This window comes from Euprymna scolopes, chromosome 6 (genome assembly GCF_053919585.1).
Source record: "Euprymna scolopes isolate OS-2025 chromosome 6, ASM5391958v1, whole genome shotgun sequence".
NCBI lineage: Eukaryota > Metazoa > Mollusca > Cephalopoda > Sepiida > Sepiolidae > Euprymna > Euprymna scolopes.
Genome location: NC_136487.1, coordinates 85,115,833 through 85,133,852, shown reverse-complemented (window position 1 = coordinate 85,133,852; position 18,020 = coordinate 85,115,833). Strand labels below are relative to the sequence as shown.

The 18,020-nt window shown below is 32.8% G+C and overlaps 1 protein-coding gene across 3 annotated transcripts in view; it reads left to right on the top strand.

The window, feature by feature from the left end:
• LOC145277760 (cilia- and flagella-associated protein 91-like) overlaps nt 1–18,020 on the top strand; it is a 362,282-nt gene that overhangs the window by 254,256 nt on the left and 90,006 nt on the right. For all 3 annotated transcript variants that reach the window (XM_080129480.1, XM_080129481.1, XM_080129482.1), the window contains 2 exons: nt 2,476–2,603; nt 6,549–6,608. In XM_080129480.1, coding sequence (XP_079985606.1) covers nt 2,476–2,603; nt 6,549–6,608 — 188 coding nt within the window. The remainder of the gene's footprint in view (nt 1–2,475; nt 2,604–6,548; nt 6,609–18,020) is intronic.

Here is an 18,020-nt window from a genome sequence, read left to right as displayed (position 1 = left end):
AATTATTTTAAATAAATTATTAATAATCGTTTCTTATTTTTAACTATTACAAATCATGCTCATTCTCTCTCTCTCTCTCTCTCTCTCTCTCTCTCTCTCTCTCTCTCTTTCTCTCTCTCTTATGATATCTGATTCGATGGTTTATAAATAAAGAGGAAACTAGAAATAATGGCCAATGATCTTAGTGCATTCGGTTGTAGGGGTACAGAATTAACTTTGGTCCTAGGACTCGGATTTAGGGTTGGTATATGCACCAGCTTTCATTGAAGGTTAAGGGAATTTACCACCAAAGATGCGCCACCCAACCGATTCCCATTAAATATCCAACCTTCGGGTATCAAGGCTTTTAGCTAACTTCAGTCAGGTCTAGGCGAATAGGGTGTTAGACTTGTATTCCTTGTAATCCTCCGTGCAAATGGTTAGGAAAACAGCAAAAGTAAGGGAGCATAGAGTCGGCAGCCCAGCAGAAAGCAAATAGATTAACACAAGGAGAAAGAGAAAATTTTCACATATTTTTTACTTTTTTTTGGTCCAGCTTTTATTTATTATTTTTTTAAAAAACAATCAACACTTGCACGGTGTTGAAATAAAAAGTGTAGTATCTGTTTCGATGCTACTCTTAAGGTAATTTGTCTCAGTCAATGGAGGGGAAATTCTTTATACTGAGACAATTATTATTTTTGGTCCCAACCAGAGTGCCCCTTTTGCCTTCTTTTCAGGGAGCTGGTTTAACTCCACATTAAAAACGACCTTGTGTCACATTTTGCTTTCATGGGGAAGCAAATAAATACTAATAAAAGCATATAATCAACAGACAGAATGAGGATAAAATAAAATGCATCAAGTATCAAACTTAAAGAGTCTTGCAGCTTCCCTCATTAATTAGAAAGTCTGATGGGGTTTGAGTACAGTCTGATGGGGTTGAGTAATTAGAAAGTCTGATGGGGTTTGAGGCTTGTTGAGTCGTTCAGTGGACGACTCAACAAGTCTGGGCCGTATCCACAAGTCCTTAAAGAATATAGCAAAGTTTTCTTCTTTTCACATGAGAAGAGGGGGAGGGGTGTAAGAACTTGACATGAATCTACAAACCAGGGTTAGCAAGAAAAAATATCACTGACCTGTTTCTTTTTGGCATAATCTGTAATCGCCTCGCTACTCCAGGAGGATGTACCTGGTTCGTTGCATAAAAGTTCCATTTTACAGAGATGGTCATGCATCTCTGATTCCATCCCCGCTGTAATATCCAATGAGGGACCTTGTACCCCTCGGTGCAGGAAATTGTCCTCCATCATTGCTCCATGTGATTACCGCGATTAAGCCCTTTTTACCTAAACACACAAAAAAAGCGTCTCTTCACGTCGATGTCAACTGAGCAAGACACCAAATCTTTCTTTTTTTCTTTTTTCCCTTTTTTTCCTCCCACCACTGATCGGCATGTGTATGATGTCATTCGCCTCTTGGCTTCAATTCTGTATCATATCTAAAATATAGAATGTGTTGCCATCTAACTGATTTCCTGTCGCCTACATGATATCTCATTCTGATTTAATGGTGATGCTTACAGCTGCCCCATTAAGTCAGGCCACTGCTTTATCGCTTCTTCCTTCTTTCTCCGGTGTTGCTCAGGCCCTGTTCGTCACAATACTGAATACATGGAGGAACCAAGTTGCCATAATCTTTACAAAAACATTAACGTTCACAACATTTATTTACAGAGGGTGGGACAGAAATAACAGGTGTTTTTGAAATCGCTGTTACAGAGGTTGGACATAATAATAGAAACACCTTGTGAATTTTACATCAATTAATATGTGCTTTAAACCTATAAAAACTGAAAAATTCAAAAATGTTGGTCTCATGTTTTCAGTAAAATGTGAGTCTTTCTGACATGATCTCAAAAATGTCTACACGGCCCTTGAGAGAAAAAAATGTGCTAATGCAAAACCTTTTCTGCTCCCCCCTTTTCATTGTTTCCATTATTTTGTTTAAGCCTTGTAATAGCAATTTCAAAAACACCTGTCATTTCTGCCTTACACTGTGTCTTGGTTGCTCGTCATTTATATTGTATGCACTTTTGCTGTGATTCTTCCGATCTAAAGAAAATGCCTGTCCTGTGATCCAAGCCTATTATTTATACCTTTAACAAGACTAAATCTAGTGGAGGACAGAATAAGGATAAATAAATAAATTGTCACAGATGATCTTTGTTTCAAGTTCAATGTGTGTGTGTAGGGGAGATTTTGAGCCATGTGATGTCACATCCGTTTTTAATACATTGAGAAATGATTTTCAACTGAACCAGAAGTTGACCTTTGCTGACTCTGAATCTGCTCCATTTCCTGATATTCTCAACTAACTAAATTATATACCTGTGGATCTACCTGCTCAATATCTAACGAGTTTATCTCATTCTAGGCTTCGTATGATTGTATTAATGGTCTTGTGAATTTATTGAACTTTGTTTTTCCACTTCAGAAAAGATATCCTATTTTTCGCAACATGTACAGTGATCTGAAACACTTTCCCAATCACCAAATGAGACTTGAAGTTATAGATCCAGTACCCACGTTCATTTCCAGACAATGGAGAGGCAATTCAGACAGGTATTTCAAAAATATCTTCTTTCAAAACCTTATTTTAAGCAGTCAAGTTGCTTTCTTTGTTGAAAAAGTTTCATTTTAACATTTAAAACAACTTTATTAAGTTGCTTTCATTGTGATGTAAATAAAAGGAAACGTAAAAAAAGGCTGTTAATAATTGAACACGTCCATGAGTACGGATGAAAATAAAGGTCAGCATCTGCTTCTAGTTTCTCCCTCTTATACAGCGTTCAGAAAAGAGTCGCCAACCTAATAGGTCTCTCTCTATCGGCTAGGCTTCAAAAATGTTGCATCCCTCTGCCTGTCTTACAAGCATTTTAATGACGAACTACAAGCTGTTGTACCCCTCAACGTAAATACCCCCTACAAACCCAGCAAGCAGCAAAATTCCACCCCTACACAGTAGAAATCCCCAGATGCCAGAAAGCCTTTTACTCTAATAGTTTCTTCCTCAAAACTGCTAGACTTTGGGCCCTTCTGGGTCCTGTTTCCCTGACTGTACTGACATGCAGAAGTTCAAGTGTAATGTAAACAGACATCTTGCTGCTGAACTCCCTACATAATATCCCTGCAAATTATATCTCAGAGAGTAACTCCTACATCAAAGTGGCACTGTGTCTTGTTTGGGATAAAAATGCAATAAAAAATAAAAAAGAGACTGTTTGTGTGAGAAAGTCCTTATGTAGACAGATGTTGAGGGCAGGCCATATCCATGTATCTAGATGCATGTGTGTATATGGGTGTTATGTTAAATCTATGTGTCTGTGGGCGTCACCATGTTGGATTCTTGGATTTTCTTGTTGAATCCCAGGGCCAGAGAGCTCTGGGGAGGATAGAGAAGTTTTGTGGTTGGTCCGAGCAACATGGATGAGTAGTTTGCAGTGCCATCACATAGCTAAGAAAGAAGAAGAATCTTGTGGGCGCCCCCTTTTATAATCTCCTATCATATTCTCAGCTTGCATGAGAGATGGCCTCTGATTGGGCAAACCAGAAATGAAGCGCACATACAAGCACAACCAGAGCCTAGCTTAAAAATCAAGTAATGATTCAAAGTCGTTAGGGTCGGCTCATTATTGCCATTTGTAGTACTGCAGATTCATATAAATGGATTATCTAATACATTGTCTTAATCTGATCAAGAATTATAAAAGGTATCAAGAAATTGCATATATATATATATATATATATATATATATATACACTAGCAGGGAGACCCAACATTGTCCAGGATTGAATGAGAATCAACGAATGTTCCATATGCACCATACTTCAAGTGTCATCAAAATCAATAAAATTGCCCATTTTTCAATCAAATCAATTGATTGCCTGCTCTGTGCATTAGGAGAAAACTTCTACATGCCTTCTCGCAGTGACTTAGTCCATAATACATTGTAGTCTATATTGACCTATAGGGAACCTACTGTTGGTTTATAAAAATATTGTTATATAATAGCTTGAATTAAAGTTTAAAATGCAAAAGTCAAGTATGAAGGTTCAGTTGTGTTCTAAACGGAAACATTAATTTCAAATGCGCCCCTGTCTTATTACAAAGAACCTACCGTTGATTTTATATGCTGGGACCTTCTGCTTGTGTGGTAATAAAACTTCTTGAATGCACATAAGGTGCTCACTTTGTTCAAAATCGGACTAAACCTTCTTTCAGTGGATTTTTCAATTACAGATTAACAATTTTCAATACTTATCAAAGCCATTCCGATAGAAAACCTATCTAAGAACTCTCCCAAACACAAAGTATATTTGTGTGAAATTTCATAAAAATCGTCTCAGCCATTTTGGAGTCCATAGTAAACAAACTCACACACACTCGTGCATCATACAGAGTAATCTAGAGGTCCAATTTTCACAAACTCTATCCATTAAATTAGACTGTATTTCTTCTAAATAGTCTTTTGTGCCTGGTTTTTCAGCATAGCCATGAGACTTTATGTATTTCCAAAGAAAATAATCTGATAGGTCCATTTTGTGAAATTTTTCTTTCATTAAATGTTTCTCTCAGTAAATTGACCGTATTGCATGCTGTGTGGCATGTGACTCTGTCCTGCTGAAACAACATGATAAATTGCCAAACCAAGCTGAACTTAAAATAATCGACAGTTGCCAAATCTGCAATTAAAGAAAATAAATTTGTAAATTTAAAGTTTGTGGCCTCTTAAAAAAACGCCCTGTAGGTATAAAAATAATTATATATATATATATATATATATATATATATATATATATATAAGGATAGACTTTCCCGTCGATTTCAACGTATGAGCTTCTGCCACAGCAACTAAGACATATGATTTGTTTATAGTACTGAAGGCTTTGTGTAGAACCAACCACACTTTTTTGGTATTACTGCTAACCTTTGTCAGTGCAGATGACTGTTACAGGAAAGAGTACACAGTAGACCACAGATTTTTACATCAGAGTTACCTTCTCCTAGATGCATGCCTTAATGAAGACTGGGGGTGCGTCTCTCCCAGTGAATTAATGCACCCACTCAGATACCAACCTGGTTATTTCTACAACTCGGCACGGTACACACAGCGCCTAGCCTTTCCAAATAGTCACCCATCTGGTACTGGCCAGGTTCAACGTTGCTTAACTTTGGTGATCCTGTGATTGTGCCTAATTGTGCCTTATGATGGGCTCTTTGTTTGCATGAAATACTTGCCATGGATATACCTGCTTTTATCATATATTTCACAACCAAAAGTTTTCTCCAGGTGACTGTAGTGAAGAAGAGGAATATATCATCAATTTGGTGTAATTCTTTCACCACTTTCTATCTAATAAATTCATTACTTTAAGAGTTACTTATGCTCACGTGTATTGTATTACATAATACAACACAGTTTGATGTATAGTAAATGGGTTTGCTTTTAAGTTTTTATAACCCAGCTTATTTTTTTTTAAGTTTGAAGTGCATGTGTTGGGGGTCGGGGGCAGTTTGTTGGTAGACTCCCTAAATGCTAAAGCTTACAAAAACAAAAAATAATGTGCTTACGTTACGAACCATGTTGCCTAGAAATATATGTATATATATTCTATAATTTATAATAGCCAGTTTATTAGTTTAGGACTGAATCCTGTGATTCCTCAGCTGCTGTTTTTTTTTTTGTTTTTTTTTTGTGAGAGATCTGACAAATTGCATGAATTATGTTTTTGCATCATCATTTTCCGTTAAGGGTGTCTCGAATGATTAGCAATAATCTAATCCCTTCTCAAAGAGAGAATGCAAAGCTTGAGACGGTGAACCTCCTAGAACTGCACAGAACCAGCAACATACCATAGTCAACACGGAAGAGGCCATTTGTTAAAATGGTCAGACACTGTTGGCTTTGGTGTCGAAGGAACAAATTCCATCCCCACCCCACCCTGTCAGATTTGTATCTTAGATAGAACTGAATTATATTTTAGCATAAATGAACTGGGCGGAAATAACTGAGAGATGAGTATGCCCAATAGTGTTGAAATTGTCAACGTATTTCGATGCAAGTTTTGATATGCCTGTTTTAGCCAACCGATTCATAACAAAAGAGATTGTGTAGTAAGTATGAAAAGAAAGAAATTTCAACCATGTCACTGCTACAGCTCTATTGGTCAGCCAGATTAGTTTATTTTGTCAGCAGATTAGTTTGTTTTGCAAAATTGTTCACAGCGTTTGTCTTGAATGATTGCGCGCAGTAATAGAAATAAAAAAAAACACAACAGATTCAGAAAGAAAAACTATGGTCAAAGCATAAAATATTAAATGTTTGAAAAAAAAATTTTTTTTTAATTCTGCCACACATTTTAAATTAATTCAATTTAAAATTAATTTAATTTAATATAAAATTAATTTAATATAAAATTAAATTAATTTGATATAAAATTAATTTAATTTGATATAAAATTAATTTAATTTAATATAAAATTACTTTTCTTTTTATCTCATTATAGCCTCACTCCCATCAACGACCCTGAAGTATCCGGAAAAAATCGGTGGAAGTATTTTTATCGGTAAATATTGATTCTTTATTTCTTGCTTGTTTTAATTGCAGGAATCAACCAAAGAAGTGGTTGTGCTGGAAAGTTTTGAATGTACTGTATCTCCGGTAGTGTTGGGACAATTAATCAGAATCGGTATCAGAATCAGAAAAATTTTAGCTTATGTTCCGATGCCAAAACCGATTCCTTAAATTATCTTTTTTATTTGATTTTAGTTTCAGAAACATCTTCCACTACTTGTAATAATAATAAAATAATAAATATTTATTGATTTAAACTTCCAGTAAAACTAAAATCTCTAGATCACCCCCTCGCAAGTGTGTTTTTACGTTTGAGAAAATATAGGGACATTTAAGTTGTGTTTTTACAATAATCGGGACAAAATAACATTTTTATAGTTAAATATTTAGAGATTTATAAAGAATCAGAATCGGAATTGGTAATTGTATTGGAATTGGGAATTTAGTACGGAATCGGTAATTATATCGAAATAGGGAAAAATATTGGAATCATCCCATCGATAGTTTCCAGGATGCACACATAATGATTCGAATGGGTTCACCGGGAAATCCAACTAAAGCTTCTTAATAAATTTAATTGGAGGGTTGGAAAGAGAAAGATGTATTATTATCCATCGTCCAGGGTCCTATGTAAACATTAGTATATCCATGATAAGCTAAAACTGAATCTCCAGTTCAGATGACAAGGATAATAACATTTTATACAAAACAAAAACGAATGTGTGTTTTATTAAACCGTGAAAGTTTTATGTTCATCAACTGAGAGGCCCTATGGCCAAGGGCCAGAATTAGCTTTTACACATTTATCAACACGCATTGTCTGAAGAAAAAATGCCAGAACAAAAAGGAAAAAAAACGCTGTGTGTTTGAGTTTTTATGGTATGCACTGGAATTTTCAAATTGGTTGAAAGAAATTGCTGATTTAAGATTTTGTTCAATCAGGAGTTGATACATAATTTGTTGTTGTTGCTTCCAATACGGCTACCGATCGAACAAAAATAAATGTAATTCAATTTTTGAGACTTTCTCCCTTTGATTCCAATAATTAACCAGTTATCATTGATTAATAATTGGAATCCAAATTATAACACAATATACAGCACAATCACGTTGACACACCAGTTCTCATTAGACTACCAAAGTTAAACAACATTGAGCCTGGCCATTACCAGATGGGTGACCATTTGGTAGTAATCTCTATATTATTTTGACTATTATTCTCATCTTTGCTGTTATTTTCACAATGTTTCAGCCAACGCAACTGCTGATCTCCATCAGCTGTATTTTTTTTAACTTGGGGATCTTTATGTTGAACTCAACGTCTTATACAAGCTGAACAATGTATTTAATCCCTGAGGGTAGATTGTTCTCATTCTGTCAGCCATAACCGAGTAGAAGTACTTGTGGTGGAATGGATCAACAGGTTGATTAACAATCTGTTCTAAGTGAGTTTTCTGGAGGTTGATGGTTCAACCTCTATTACAGGCGATAATACTTCAGAATAGCATAATTAACACTTCAACCTAGTCATAACTGAGGGAACTAGAACAATCCACACCCATAATTTCTACTTCATTCTGATTAGCGCCCCCTCCCCCCCCCAATTAAGACAGTATGTTTGTTAAATATTTGTGTTTAAAAAAAATAGATCAGTAAAAAATAATTTTTTTTAAAAGTGGAAATGTGTAATAGATATGATAAAAAAATGCATTTGTTAAAATAATTATCCTTGTGGTTTATAAGAAAAAAAAAAATGCACCTTTCATTTCTTTGGTTAAAAAATATTATATCCCCATGTACACATTCCCCAGGATTCATTACATCAAATATAATTTCATTTTTTGTCAGGAGTTCAACACATTGCAGCTTCAATTAAATCAAATTCAATGATGATGACATGTGTGATACTCATTTCAAAGGCATAGTCCAGAAGGACCAGGGTGGGGGGTAAATTTTTGTTGCAAAAATTTTTACAAAATATGTTTCATTTGTTTCATTTTAGTAAAGTTTTGTTTCATTGTATTCATTTTTTTTATTATAACTAGGGCAACTTAAAAATTGCAATTAATCCTTATTGAATGTTCCTATGACGTGAAATTTAAATATTTTGATTGATTTTTTTTTTGATTGATGAATTTTTTTATATAATTATTTTGTCAAATTATTCAACCTGATTAATCAATGCAATTTTTAGGTTGCCCTAATTATAACGTTTTATGTTTCATAGTTTTCTGTTAAATCTTGGTACCTTGTGCCACATTCTGGTTGTAATTAAATACTTATAGATGCAGTAAAAAATTCACCCATTAGCAGGCAAATTATTTATGACAAGGCCTGCCTGCCTATCTCTGGCTACCCTACTGGTGCTTTAAATTAGGGAAAAAATTTCAACCAACTACTCCGAAGTGTGTGTGGGGGGGGGCAATAAGCATGTTAAGCACATCTGGCTACACCCTTGACTCACTTTCACTTTCTCAGTTCACAAACTTATCAAGTCTGACCCGTCTGGTCTCAGCAGACAATCGCTTACTATAGATATCCTTCAACGGTTCAAGCCAACACACCCAATATATAAAATATATATTATTATATAGATATAACAACTGTGAATATTTTGTTTTAAGGTCTTTATTGGATCATATAACCAACATTTCAGTCAATGAAATCTTTTTTCAGTGTATGATAAATAGTGTGAGACAATTTATAAAAAGTGGAAGAAAATATTAAAAAAAAAACCTGAAAAATTGTATTTTCACATTATGATATGTACATATATAATCATTATGTCTTTTGTTTAATAAATATTATCATTCAAACACCGTAGTGTTTGAATATATGGTTAAGTGGCAGTTTTAGTCATTTAGAACTGCTTTAAAGCTTCACCGCTCACTCATTTTCCGACCAAATTTCAAACAATTATTTTTCATTTTAATTGGAATCCATTATTGAGATGAGTATTATTTATATTAATTTATTTTTATTGTGGACTATTATTCTCATCTTTATTAGTTGTTGTTTCACGACGTTACGGACAACTATTCCTCTGGCCTTCGTCAGGTGGTAACCGCGATGGATAGGAACTTCGAATCTCCTAACTGCATTTTCAGCAATCACTGCCATCCGTAGTTGTTGTCGTCTCACCACATTTTTGGCCAAGTGAGCCTCTGGCCGACTTTGGGTAGAGATTCAACATCTCTATCAACTGCACCACGAAGATAGCGGTTTCAATCCTACCCAAAGCCGGTCAGAGGCTTACTTGGCCAAAAACGTGGGGAGTCAACAACAACTACGGATGGCAGTGATTGCTGAGAATGCAGTTAGGAGATTCAAAATTCCTATCCGTCGCGGTTACCACCTGACGAAGGCCAGAGGAATAGTTGGCGGAAACGTCATGAAACAACAACTAATAAAAATGAGAATAATAGTCCACAATAAAAATAAATTAATTATTTTTCAATTTTCGTTCAGTAAAACAAAAGTTATGATGAATTTTCTGGTGTTCAAAATCGTAAAAAAATATAAGGAAGTGAACGTTTTTTATGACTGGTTTCCATAGCAACTTCAGCGACTAGTGTTGCTACTAATTCACTAATGAAAGCATGATAGGGAGATAATTGGGAGGATTTAATTGAAAGCAGACAAGTGTTGTACATTAATATTACATATGTATTTATGGGGGCAAAAAAATAAAACTGAAATTAAACAAAGAAAAAGTAAATTTACTGGGGACCCTGGAAAAATCATGGATTACAATAGAAAAATGCAAGCATGAAAAGTAATATGGTTAAGCTTAAACATGGAAAAGTAAAGGACTAGTTGTTAAAACTGGAAAAGAAAAGGACAAGATATTCTAGTAAAAAATATAATAAATTTATAACTTAAAATATAGCAGCATTAAGAATCTTTTTTTAATTCGATTTATAACATTATATAATCAATTCACACACACACACACACACACACACACACACACACACACACACACACACACACACAGAGTCATGGAATTAATAATCCAACATAATGAGAAATGAAAAAAAGAAAACTGAAAATATTCCCAAGGAAACTTTGTACATAACATTGATATTCAACCCCACTCTTGTTCCCCATCCCCCCAAAAAATATTCCTTGCACCACATATTTTGAATTTTAATATCTATTTTTCATTTTGAAAAAAAAAAAAAAGAAAAACATTATTTCCATGCACCAGATAGTTTCAAATTTTAACTTCTATGTTTTTCTTCAAATTAGTCATTTTCAGAAAGTCTTCAAAATAAAGATGAAACATCAAGGAACATATAAAAAATTTTCGGTTTTATTTTTCCATATATATAACTGCAGTTAAAAAACAATTAAAAGATATGTACATCAATGACAAAAAATGTTCCTTGGACATTTTTTAATCCCATGACTGGATAAAAAAATAAAATCTTGAACATCATTCAATTCACGTTTCGCCATTTACAAAATTATTTTGAATTGCTTTTACCATATGAAGAATGGACAAAAAAAAATTATTTTGTCTTATAGTAATACAATATTAATTTAATGGTATTTCTTCGCCTACTGTTTCACCTTTTAACATCAGGTATTTACAAAAAGGCATATTTACAAATATATATGATGAAAATTATGAAAATAATATTCCAACATGATGGGAAAAAAATCAAAAAAGAGAAACAATTATTTAGGTTTTTTCTTTATTTTAAGACTTTTTTGCAATGATTGATATGAAAAAATAAAAATGCAAGTACCATATTTTAAAATATTTCATGCGTTTGTAATATGAAAAGCTGTTTTGGGGTTTGTTTGTTTGTTTGTTTGTTTTGTTTTTTCAAACAAAATATAATAGTTAAAATTCAAAATATCTAATTTATATTTATTTATAATATAGAATAAGATATTTTCTTTTTAACAACTATAGTCATTAGAATTCAAAATATTTTGTGTTTATGAAATGAAATGAAAATGAATAAATAAAAAACACACTCACATCGTTTCATAAAGACATCAAATATTTTAATTTCTAAAAACTATGGTTCGTTCGAAAAAAAAAAAAAAGAAAAGAAAGCATTCTTTTCATATCAAAATTGTGCCATATTCTTTGAATCTAAATGGCTGCATGTCGTTTGAAGAAGAAAAGGCACTCATTACATGTTATACGCACATTACATGTTTTGAATTTTAATGGCTATGTTTAGTTCGAAAAAATAACAAAACCGTTCTTTTCATATTACAAACGTATCAAATATTTTCAAATATTATACTTGTACTAAACTTCTTAAAATCAATCATTCTAAGGAAGTCTTAAAATAAAGACAAAACATTGATGACTATAATTTTTTTCATTCATATATATATATATATATATATATATATTGCATGTTATACGCACATTACATGTTTTGAATTTTAATGGCTATGTTTAGTTCGAAAAAATAACAAAACCGTTCTTTTCATATTACAAACGTATCAAATATTTTCAAATATTATACTTGTACTAAACTTCTTAAAATCAATCATTCTAAGGAAGTCTTAAAATAAAGACAAAACATTGATGACTATAATTTTTTTCATTCATATATATATATATATATATATATATATATATTGCACACATAAACATGAAAGAAAGAAATAACCACTCTTATTAACATTAATGATTATAATCAGTTAAAGTATTTCGTAATTTTCCGCATGGCTGCTATCTGAACTGGTGACGAGGCAAAATAAATACTTCAGTATTTTTCTTGCATCTACATCTGTGCATGTACTCTTTTTTATTTTATTAAGTTTTAGTGAAAAAGACTTTTTTTGCAATCTTTTTTTTTCAAGAATTATTGAAATATATTTATAAAATTGCAAATAAAATTTTTTTTAATTTTATAATTTTTCTTATTAAAAGTTCAAATAAAGATTAATTTTATTTTCATCTGCATAATTTTTTAAATTTTTATTTAATTAATTGGAATACTTTTTGAGATGCGTAATTTGTATGATTTATCTATTGTGGACAACTACTACTACTATTATTATTAATTATTATTATTAACAACAACAACAACAACTACTATTATTATTATTATTATTATTATTAACAACAACAACAACTACTACTACTAGTACTACTATTATTATTATTATTAACAACAACTACTACTACTATTATTATTATTAACAACTACTACTACTACTACTACTACTACTACTACTACCTGACAAAGGCCAGAGGAATAGTTAGCCAAAACGTTGTGAAACAACAACTAGATGATGAGGATAATAGCTTGCAATAAATAAATGGATATATAATTTCTTATTTTTATCATATACCTTACACTAATGTATTTTTTTATTATTATTACTTTATTTCAATAAATCGCTTCAAAATACAGATGACTGAATAACAAAAAAAGAAAAGAAAAGGAACTATTTTACCTTGTCACCAATTTAGCAGCAGTCATGCAGAAAGTTAGGAAAGCTTTTAGCTATAACCACACTAATAATAAAGACTACCATCAAAGAGAGTTCTGATAGACATAAACAAGATATTATTTTCCCTTTGCTAAAATTGACAATTCTAAATCTACTTTGACATACTTAAATGCTGATATAGTATAGGTATATTTCTATCCAAATCACAAATGAATGTCAATTACTATAAAATATAAACTTTTACTGCTGATTTGTAGGATTGTTAGGATTAGGGTTAAAAAACAGCAGAAACTAAACATATATATATTTGTAGGGTGTTTATTTAATTCTTCCATGTCTGTGCATAATAATATATATATATATATATATATATATATATATATATATATATATATATATATAAATGTTGGGATGATTAATCGGAATTGAGAATCAAGAAAATCTAAACTTTATAAGGAATCAAAATCAGTATCAGAACTGGAGAAAATTGTGCCTACTTTCTGATGCCTAAAATGATTCTTGTAATTGTTTATTATTTGGTTTATTTTTGTTTAAAACTTAATTTTCCATTACTGCTACTAAAGATAAAATGGTAAATATGTGCATCCACACACGTGTATTTTTATATTCACAAAAATATATCACATGGATTTTTATGGTAATCTAAAGAAAAACGACTCTGTAAATAAATATTTAGTGATTTTTCAAAGAATTGGAATCAGAATTGGTAACTGTATCGGAATCGGGAACATTTTTAGAATCGTCCCATCACTAATATACATACATATATATACATACATATATATATATATATTATATATATATTATTTATTAAAAAACTGTACATCAGATTCTGTAGACAAACAAGGGTTCCATTTTTATGGCCAGGCCTTTTTTGGTTTAAAAAAATCTGCAAAATCTGTTTAAATTCTTCAGTACCTCAACAAAAGAAAAATTCAGAAGGAAGAAAAAGAAAAGAAAAGAAAAGACACTGCCCACTCACAGATGGTCAACTTTGTCATTTTTCATTCTTTCTCAACGTGCCATCATTTACTGACCTTCACAGCGAAACCCTAGTTGCCTACAGAAACATTTTAAATAATTTACATTAGGTCTTGCAAAACTTACAACCAAGCACTTTATTGATTTCTTTTCAATAAACTTTTACACACAATTTATATATATATATGCACACACATATATATACACATATATACATATATATGTATACATATTCATATGTGTGTGTATATATATGTGTATGTATGCGTGTACGTGTGTGATTGTGTATACGTGTTTGTGTATATATATCATCTGTTACCTATCCTCCATCTTGTTTGTGTGTGTACGTGCACTTATGTTTGGGTGACTGAATACATGTATGCACATGTGCTTGGATTAGGAAAGAAAGAAAACTTCAACCAATATATATGTGTATGAATATGTGTGTGTGTGTGTGTGTGTGATTGTTGGTGCGTGTGTCCATATATATATATATGGGTGGGTGAATGTATACACATCTGTATATCTGTGTGTGTATATATATATATATATATATATATATATATATATATATATATATATATATATATATGTATGTATGCATATATATATGGGTGGGTAAATGTATTCGTGTGTATATGGATGTATGCGTATGTGTGAGCTCCTGCATATATCTCTATATATATGCATGTGTGTGTATGTACGTGTGTGTGCCTGCATAGTATGTGGATGTATGTGGTGTGTATGTGCATACATGTATGTATATATGTGTGTGTGCATGTATATGTGTGTGTGTGCATGTGTATATATATCTTCTCCTACCTAATCTCCATGTTTGAATGATTAAGTACATGTATGCATGCGTGTTTTGATTGGGGGAGGGGGTTAACCAATATGTGTGATATCTTAGTGGGTGGATGTGTGTGAGTGTGTAGGTGGGTATGTATATATGTATGCTCCTACATATATTTCTATGTATGTGCGTGTGTATATGTGTATATGCCTGTGTGCGTATGCATGTGTATATGTACATGTATGTATATGTGTGATTGTGTGTGAGTGTGTGCTATACATGGGGAAAGAAAGTCATAAAAAAAAACATAAAAACCTTTACCAAATGGCCCAAAAGCCCCCTCTTTGAACTTAACTCTGACCGGGCACTACCAACACTTACTGTTGGAGACAGAATGTCTGAGACCACATCACTCTGAAAAACACATTTAGTATCAGCAGATGTAAAAATAACATTTCAAACTCCCATTTTAAAAAAACCTTTTTACGAAAATATCTGAAGAAAGCAAACCAAAGCTTGAAACGCGTTATAAAAATATTTTAAAATAAAAATGATAAAAGGCTAAAAAACCCACAATTGTTGATGGCTACATTCTTTTAAAAATATATATATATATATATATATATATATATATATATATATATATATATATATATATATATTATATATATATATATATATATATATATATATGATAAATAAGAGAACAGTAAGAAGAGCAGTCTACAAAACCAAGGCTCATTTTACAAGTATATTACAACAAAATAGCTAGAAGAATGAGTTATTCAAGGTAGCTAAACAGTAAAGGCAAATATGGATATTGCTGAAGAAAAGTGTATTTGAAATGTAGAATTATTCCTCCTACCAAACTCCCAGGATATCTTAGTGCTAAGTGAAACTAATCTACACTCCTCCATCCCCTCAAACCATTTTAACATATCTGGTTATCTCCCACTTTGCTGTAAGGACTCAGACAGACACATGCACACACGAAGCCTATATTCATAACATCCTCCCCTTGACTAGGGAACCCAAACTAGAATCAGACAATCAAGACTTCATGTTTTTTAACTAAACCTGCAACAGTAATTGGCATGGTTCCTCTAGTTACTCCACAGATACAGGTGGTAGCATTACACATAAATTTTCTATATCCCATTCTGTGACACAAACACAATAACATTCCCTGTCCTTCTCCCTGATCAAGCCTCACATCTAGGTCTATTTCTGACCACAGTTCCCAAGGATTGTTTAACAAATGCCCATTGCTCACTCAAAAAAGTTGATGATGTTGTATAAAATGATAAACTTCACCCTAAACTCTCAACCTCAAGTTGAAGAGCCATTGTTCAAAATTACAAAGTACCACAAGAAGGCTGACTGGAAAGCCATCAGAGATCACATCAGAGATGCTCCATGGGGAAATATATTTTCTCTTCTTGCAGTGCGCAAATGAGACCACTGAATGGTTCAAAGCAATGTTCCTACCCGGAAGTTCTATAGTAAAGCCTACTCTCTTCAACAGTTCACTTCTACTTATGCATCTGCCATTGCTCAAAGGCAACATACATATCACAGGTTCATTACAAATAGACAAAAGTATATAGAAACTAGAAATAGTTTTAAGAGTGAAAAGCAACTAAGAGAAGATATACTAAAACCACCAGAAAACACATTGAGTTGCAGAAATTAGGAACCTGTGATTTCTGGAAAATTTATAGCAGTGTAGTAAATAATGGACAATTAATAATTCCTCCACTATCCAAGAACCATGAGGTTGTTTGCACAGCAACCAAGAAGGCTAACCTGCTTTCCTGTTGGTTTGCCTCCAACTCCACTTTAGACCCAGCAAACGACTGCCTTCTAGATTTTCCTTTGTGGACAGACACCATGCTCAATGGTCTGAAAATCATCCCTTCCCAACCCAAGTTTGTGATATCATAAAACACCTAGACACCTCAAAGGTATGAACCTAATCTCATCCTGGCTATTCTATTTAAAAAATGCTCCACTGAGGTTGCCCTAGTTCTCTCTAAACTCTTCAACAAATGCTTTACTGAACCTTGCTTTCTTGACTGCTGGAAAATTGCTTCTGTGGTACCAAATAAAAGAATCCTGAAGAAAGAACTAACTCACTAAATTATTGCCCCATTAGCCACCCCCGCCCCTTCTTTACCAAAATCTTTTGAGTCTTAAATTAATCAAGTAGTAGTCCACCACCTCATAGATACTAAACTTCTTTCCAACCAACAGTATGTGGTATATTCATTCAGAGATTACAGTTAGAATATCTGCAGTAGAACAAACTTGCCTAAATCCTAACTGTAATCTCTGAATAAATATACTACACACTGGATAAGGGAAAGGAGGCTAGGATAGTAGCCCTAAACAAAATATTGCACAATGGTCTTCTCATAAAATTTAAATCATATGGTATTACTGGACGAATACTTCACATAATCAAATCTTTTTTAAATAAGAGAAAAATCCAGGTTGTTCTCAATGGTTGTATATCAAAACAACATGATATAAATGTGCTTCAGAGGTTGATCCTGAGATCTTTGTTATTCCTAATATTCATAAATAACCTCCCTGATATAATTGTATCTGAGATTGGTATATTTGCTGATGAAATCACGTTCCATAACAGACACAAGGATAAAAAGGAAATGGTTGAAACCTTACAAGTCTGTAGTGGAATGGGGAATATAAATGAATGGTAACATTCAATGCTGCCAAGACTAGTCTCCTTTTCTACAACAAGAAAGCTTCTCAACCACTGATAGCTATAGTTAATGATACACTACCTGAAAGCTCTTTGTTCAAACTCCTTGGCTTAACATTCACAGGGAACATGAATTGGAACAAATAAATTGTGGTCATTGTCAAGGCTGCTGCAAAGAACGTGGGGTCTCTCTACTGTGCTAGAAAGTAACTTCCACCTGAGAGTATCCTGTACCGCTACAAGGTCACCATTCACTCATGCATGGAGTATTGTTGCTACATTTGAGCTGGTGTATCTCTAGTCTCTCATTCCTAGACAGTATTAAAAAAAGAGTAGTCAGCCTTACACTATAGGGATTCCTAGATGTCTGAAATGAAAATAGTTTCTTCCCTTCGTACTGCTAGCATGTTTCAGTCAGCCAGTTACAATTAACTAAAGACATATTCAGGCGA